Source organism: Cynocephalus volans, chromosome 11, assembly GCF_027409185.1.
Source record: "Cynocephalus volans isolate mCynVol1 chromosome 11, mCynVol1.pri, whole genome shotgun sequence".
Classification (NCBI taxonomy): domain Eukaryota; kingdom Metazoa; phylum Chordata; class Mammalia; order Dermoptera; family Cynocephalidae; genus Cynocephalus; species Cynocephalus volans.
In genome coordinates, this window is record NC_084470.1 from 118,635,949 (window position 1) to 118,643,398 (window position 7,450).

A 7,450-nucleotide genomic window follows, 5' to 3' on the forward strand; every position below is an offset into this window, starting at 1 on the left:
ATACTGTGCTTTCTGATGTGGCAAATTGACGTTTTCAGGTTACAGTCCCACGGAGGTGGAATGGCCAGTCGTCCGACCCCCTTAACCCCAGTGAGTCAATGTTTGGTGCAGCCACGAGTCTAGTCACGTGTACCTGATTGTTTTCGATGGGTCCTTTGACTCACTGACCATTCCTGGCATTCGTTTGCGTCCTGAACTATGATTCTGTTACTGCTGGTGTAGTTTGGGTGTAGTTTGGAAGCTCCGATTTAATAATTTCCGACCTCGCTAAGTGCAAGGTTACATTCCACTCTATCTGATTCAGGAACTCCTTCGCCCGCCCTCTTCCCTTGAGCATATATGTCACCGACGCGGAGGGCACCTCACTCGCTCGACAGGTAGCAGGACCCGTAGTACTTCAGGGATACGGACAAATCTTCACCCTTTGGCTTGGGAGGGTGAGAGGAAAAATTAGTTGTCGCTTTAAAAGAGTTCGCTCTTCTGAAAGGGTAGAGGCGGAAGCCGTACCAAAGTGTCGCGAGAACTGTAACTACCGGCGACTTCTCGCGATGTTTGGCCCCGCAAAGGGTGGCCATTTTGGAGTCCATCCGGCGGCTGGTTGCCCCGGCGGCGTCTCTCAACCTGCTGCCGGGACCAAAGCTGGCCCCGCCGGTGTCTGGCCTGTGGGCGGCCGGACCAACACGATGTGGCGGCTCCGCTGCAAGGCCAAGGATGGCACCCATGTTTTGCAGGGGCTGTCCAGTCGCACCCGGGTGCGGGAACTCCAAGGCCAAATTGCCGCCATCACTGGGATCGCCCCCGGCGGTCAGCGCATCCTCGTCGGATTCCCGCCTGAGAGCCTGGATCTGAGCAACGCGGATACCATTTTGGAGGATTTGCCCATCCAATCAGGTACGGGAATCAGGGCTGGGGCCAGAGTTGGTCCTGGGAGGACGGAGAGGGGCGTAAGAGAGAACAGAGGCAAGGCAAGGCGGCTGCGGTCAGTGGGGGACTCTGAGAATAAGGGTGAGGGTTGATTAAAGAACAGACAACCCTCACGGAGACCGGGACAGGAGTCTGACAATTCCTTGTCTTTACACATGGTTGAAAGAGAAGCTCAAAGGCTTGGAATGCCTCTTTCCCAATCTGCTTTCTGGTTTACCTTGAAAATATTCATTTTGTTTTCCCTCTGCATCCACAAAAGTATAAAAAAGTAGGCCCTATTTTCTCTATCCCGGTGGCTCCTTTTGCTTATATCACTGATCAGCAGGTCTGAAGGGTGCAGGATACTTTTGTTTGTTTGTTTTTTGGCTTTCCTGGTTCGATTATGCAGTTCCTTTCATAAATACTTAGTTTGACAGGTACAGTATATTCATCTTAAAGTTAGCTTTTAAGCCAGCCTCTAAAAACTCTTTCGAGTTCTAACCAACGGCAGGTATTTCTGTCCAGTATTAAAACTTGAACGTCAACATTGGTAACTAAAAGCTTTCTGTTGTTGTGTCAAGCACCCTGTAAACGCCAAAGGGTAGATATGTTTAGTTTCAGAAGGAGGTGAACCCCCTAGTGGCCTAATCTATGGTGAGCACCTTCTGAAAGACAAGTGCTCTGAAAAGGCAGGGAGCAAGTATAAAGAAATTTTGGTTTTGAAATGTATCTTTTTAAGTAAGTATAAAGGTGTATATTTCAGACCCCTTCACTAAATTGGGATGCAACCTAAAGTGTTGAGTTCTTTGTTCTGTTCTCATCTTTATGAAGATAAAGTAAACAAAAAGTGTTACTGTTCACTTGTTTGTAAAACTGTATTCTTCTTAGTAATCCCAGTTTATGCTTCAACTCCTGTTTATAATTTATAGACTTGGCTAGTGAACACCCAGTATCATCTGCAATTTCTCTGCAGTTCTGGATTTGTTTTATTTTTGACAGGCGACATGCTGATCGTTGAAGAAGACCAAACCAGGCCCAAAACTTCACCTGCATTTACAAAACATGGTGCTCCTAGTTACGTCAGGGAAACTTTGCCTGTGCTTACTAGATCCGCGGTCCCAGCAGACAACTCTTGCCTCTTTACCAGCGTATTCTATGTGGTTGAAGGAGGAGTTTTGAATCCAGCTTGTGCCCCTGAGATGAGACGCCTCATAGCACAAATTGTATCAAGTGATCCAGACTTCTATAGTGAGGCAATACTGGGAAAAACAAATCAAGAGTACTGTGACTGGATCAGAAGGGATGATACTTGGGGAGGAGCAATTGAGATATCGATTTTGTCTAAGTTTTATCAATGTGAAATATGTGTAGTGGATACACAGACAGTAAGAATTGATCGTTTTGGGGAAGATGCGGGGTATACTAAAAGGGTCCTGCTTATTTATGATGGCATCCACTATGATCCACTTCAGCGTAACTTCCCTGATCCAGATACTCCTCCTCTGACCATTTTCTCCACTAATGATGATATTGTTCTTGTACAAGCACTGGAATTAGCAGATGAAGCTAGAAGGAAGAGACAATTTACTGATGTAAACCGCTTCACCCTGAGATGCATGGTGTGTCAGAAGGGATTAACTGGACAAGCAGAAGCAAGGGATCATGCCAAGGAGACAGGCCATACCAACTTCGGAGAAGTGTGATCTATGCATGATGAGGGTTGAAGCCTACTACCTCACAGATCCAGAAGGCTCTGGGTTTTCCAATAAGCTATTCATAATCCGAAAAAACAAAAGGACACAATGCTTGAAACCATCCTTTTAACTTAAAATCACTAAGACACTGAAATTCCTTGTTAAGATTAAAAATAGTGTGCAAGTTTACAGATGTGTGTCTACGGTGGTGATACATGCCCTCTTTCTGCTGAGGTCACAGAATAGGTGGTCTTACCACCTATGGACATCTGAAGATTGAGTTGTAGTATTATGAACTGGCACCCAGCAGCTTTAACTTGTAGAAGAAAAAAACATCACATTTTGGGTAATATGGAATGCCTCATGGGGCCACTGGACATATACCACAGTGTCTCCAGTAATTTGAGTTCTTTTAATAATAACTGTGAGTTAATATTTCTAAATCATGAATTGATTGATCAAATGAAGATACTCAGAATTGTAAAACTGATTTTATATTGCAATTTGGTAGACTTTATAAATGTGTACTTAACCACTTATAAGTATATAACAAGCAATTTTTACAAGGATAAGTCTATTCCTTAAGAATTTTAAACAGGAACTGATAGTACCCTGTTTAAAATTTCTAGTGTATAAAAGTAGAATGTGTGAGGGAAAAGGTGCCTGAAGCAGCTTACTGAAGCTTTAAAAGACCATTGGCCTCGTGTTTTAATGCAATTTATGTATTGATCTTAGTCACATTGCATAAAATTTTAAATTAAGCAGGGTATTTTTTTTTAATTGAAGTTCCTTGAAATCTGAGTGCTTGATTTTTGCTTTGTTACGTGAATATTTGTCTGAAGGGATTTGATTTCCTCAGCTTTTTGTAAGAGCACTTCTTCCAAAAGAAAATATTCATGTAAAGTGGTAATGCTATGCTTTGGTTTGGTTTTGGTACACTCTATTGCATACCTAAACAGTATTTGTTTTTGTGGTAGCCTTATCTCTCCACTAATGCGCTTTTGAATAATTCCACATTTCTGCAAATTAGCACTTTGCTTATCTGCGATCTTTTTACTTTGGCTTTTGAAGAATTTTTAAGTAATTGGGATAATACTGTTGAATGAATTTGTTTCTTTTCCAAAATATGAAAGTTTTCAAATCCTTGCCTTATTCAGATCTCAGAATTCTGCTTCTTCCTAATACTAAATATGTAGCCATTTGCTTGGTGGACTAATCCGCAAGGCACAACCTCTAAAATTTAGCTTCACTACAAGATCTTCCAGATAAAGTCTTCTACCTCTTTTCTTAATTCTTCTAAAGATCAGGGATGCTAAATTATAATTTGTTATGTATTTTCTCACATAATGTGAAAAGGCTTAATGTTGTGAAGTTTTGTTATCTTGGTCTAATTTTTGGTTATCTTAGAAAACCAGTGGTGTACTTTAAAGCACTTATATCTTTTTCAGCATATCTTCTTGGCAAATGTTTTAAAATTGAGATTTACTTTTAGCACTTTCACTTGATGAAGGTGGCCATGTAAAATTAAGGAAAATGTGAGCAATTTAGGGAAAAAGTACCTCTAATGAACAATTCACAGAGTATGCTTGAAATCATCAGATGACATTTCTTGAGTACCTTTTGTGTGCATAGCTTTTTAGGCATTATAGCTATTATGGTCAGTATAACTTAAAGTGTTTAATTTTCTATTTTCCTGAGCCTTAAAAATAGCACTTGTGAGCTTATGATACTTAATGTTTGGCAATCATAATATGTACAAATGAATATGATTGAAAATATTTTCATATCTGTCTGTCATCTGGTCTAGATGGTATCTCTTATTTCCCCCAGAAAATATTAAATTTAAAACTGTAAATTAAGTCTATACTATTAGGTAACATCCATCAAATTGACCTTTATGCATCACTATTCAGAAAGCTTGCCTTCCTTTCCTTGCTAATTCAGGAGCCAAATTTAACATTTGCTTACTGGGATTTTAGATCTAGAAGTTTATTCATGCAACAAATATTTATTGAATAATTTATAATGTGCCAGGCATGTTTTGATATGTTTTACAACATAATTTTTTGTCACTTTAAAATTGAGTATATGTTATCTACAGTGGATTAATTGAACAAATGGAAAGAAATAGAACACTGACATTTTACAAAATTAAACCCCTTCATTTTAAGTGTTTTGTTTACATATTAATAAATATCAAGTATTTATTCAGGGGATCTTAGTTTATCTGCTATTAGGTTGTCCATTCACCAATTGTACACTGATACTCAGTGAAATTGCTTTCAAAAATGACCTTTTAAAGTAATCATCTGCTGAAATTCAGCACTAGTATTTTAAAATAGTGTTCTGATCATGGAAAATTCAAGATGAAGCATTATTTTCAGATTACTTGATTTAATTATTAAGACTTAAAAACCTAAACTTCTGCTCATTCTAAACTCAACCTTGGAAGCCTCACAGAGTTTAAAGTTTTTTTTTTTTTTTTTTTTTACCGCAAATATTAAACTTGAAACTAGTAATTTATGTGAGTAAATTCTCATCTTGAGAACTTTAAGAATATGTGGATTTAGTCCTTGTAGCAGGATTAAAAGAAACTGTCTTAAGTTTGCACTGGAGCAAAATGAAATCCTTCTTCCTATTCAGTTTTTCCCTGCCATACAAGAATTTTTTTTTTTTTTAATTAAAATGAGGACAGTTTACATTAGTGGCAGATTGAATAAAGACTGCTTTCCCACATCATCCCTCTTCCTCCTTTTCCTTACTTTTCTTTGGATTAAAGATTAGGTGTAGTTCTGTGAAGATATACTCTTAGAGTGATTTCAGAAGTTAAAATTAATATCCCTGGAAATTTTGTGATGCCATAGCCATATGAAGACATCATTATATTAACTTCTTTTGCTAATAATGGTTCATGGTTAATTTCTTAATTGTTTCCTATGAATGAGAAATGGACAAAGTCAAGTGGTACCCTTGAAGCTTCACTGCTGGTCAGCTTAATACTGTTTTTAAGAACTAATGTAGTCATGCCACTTTATTATTCCGTGAAGTTCAAGTCCAAGCAAAATCATAATCAGGAATTAATTTACTTACGTTATCTTTCTATATGCTCCTAAGTGCTCATGCTTAATTTGCTTATCTAGCTTACTCCTTCTGTCCTATGTAGGGATTAAAACATGGGTTTTGTCAGTTGCCCTGGCTAAACATAGTTTTCTATGTCTTTTTGAAAAAAATAGAATAGGGAGTATGCAAGATTAAGCAACAGAGTGGTTTTTTTTTTTTTTTTTTTTTTTTTTTTGGACAAATCAGGTGACCTTCCTAAACTTACATATATTAAGAATCATGTTCTTTTATGTGTTGAGACACATTATTGTTTGCAGCACTTTAAAAAATATGAAATAACATTTTACATGTTAGCCTTCTCTAGGAATTTTGTTAAGGGCGTTAAACAACCATTCTTGAGCTGCTAACCATCAACTCTTCTTAATTATTGCCATCAGTGTATGATGTATCTAGTGGTACAATATTCTGGTGTTTTGATAACCTTAAAACTCAATTTTAGTAACTATTAGGAGCATGGTCTGTGCCCTAGCATTAAAATGTTACTACTATAATGTGATTGTCCTTTATCATTCATTATACAGTGCAGTATTCAAATTTGTCCTTGTAGCACAAAGGTGATTGACAATTTCTAAAAGATTCTTAAAACCCTTCATTTGTTTCTAAGCAAACTTATTTTAAGGAAGCTGATTTTTGAGTCAGAGGCCTTAAAATTGTCATATACAAGCAACATCATTTTTAAGTCTAAAGTGAAACACTTGAAGTGAAATGTTTATATTAACTACAGATGTTTTCTTATTAAGCATTGTAATATTCAGCACATTTTACCCAACCTGAAAAGAATATAAAACGTCCCTGATTGTGGGAAAGTGTGTTATTTTATCTTCTCCAAAAATTAGCTAGCATTGTGTTTACAGTACTTTGAATATTTGACTTAGAAAAAATTATCACATCAAAATTGAATTGTGGGGTACTGATTCAGGTCTTGATTCATATGTATTTAAAGGAGGTTGCTAACCCTCCCATTGTATTTTAGAGTGAAGTTAGGAAGGGGAATGAGGATAAAGTACCATTAAAAAAGGAGAGATTGTCGAATGGATACATCCCTAGTCATGAATTAAGCTCTTCAGAAAATTTTGCAAGCAATGCCTTTGTGTAACCTCAACCCCCCTCTCCCCCCATTTCTTGGCATAGAATGTAGTAGGGCCATAGGTGAAAAGCTTGTCATTAAAGTGTAAAACCATGAATTACAAGCATTTTGCAGTGATGCTATTTTATAGTTATGTTTTTTAAAAGAATAACCTTTATGTAAGAGTTTAGGAATAGTAAAGATATGATTTGTTTAAGTCGTAGGTAAACAGAAAAGTTAACCTTAGGTTTAGAATTTCTACCAAGATTACAATTATAACTGGTATAGAATATGTAGTTAATTATAGCCCATAAGCTACTTAAAGGACCAGGGGACCTAATTCTTGTCAGTTTTCCAATTCACATTGGTGCCATTCAGGACTCAAGCTGTTTACAGGAAATATGTACTTAATAAAGTAATTTTTCTCCTTTAAGATATTTGGGGCTGGCTGGCTAGCTCAGTTACAGCATGGTGCTAATAACACCAAGGTCCAGGGTTTTATCCCTGTACTGGCCAGATGCCAAAAAATAAATAGACAAAAATAAAAAATTTGAATTCAGCTTAAAATACAAAATATATATATATATATATATATATATATATACCTTGTCAAAAAGGATAACAATAGTCCTATAATTCCCATATTAATGCAGTAGTAGAGGCAGAG

The 7,450-nt window shown here is 37.1% G+C and overlaps 1 protein-coding gene across 1 annotated transcript; it reads left to right on the top strand.

Moving 5' to 3' along the window:
- Positions 1 to 308: 308 nt before the first annotated feature.
- On the top strand, positions 309 to 6,907 carry YOD1 (YOD1 deubiquitinase). Its single transcript, XM_063114548.1, has 2 exons — positions 309 to 891; positions 1,903 to 6,907. The coding sequence occupies exons 1-2, from the start codon at positions 549 to 551 to the stop codon at positions 2,604 to 2,606; spliced, it is 1,047 nt and encodes a 348-aa protein (XP_062970618.1). The 5' UTR covers positions 309 to 548; the 3' UTR covers positions 2,607 to 6,907.
- Positions 6,908 to 7,450: the final 543 nt, after the last annotated feature.

Coding starts and splice junctions, on each gene's coding strand:
- YOD1 (XM_063114548.1), top strand. CDS start 549: ATGTTTGGCCCCGCAAAGGGTGGCCATTTTGGAGTCCATCCGGCGGCT. Junction 892..1,902: donor GGATTTGCCCATCCAATCAG/GTACGGGAATCA, acceptor TATTTTTGACAG/GCGACATGCTGATCGTTGAA.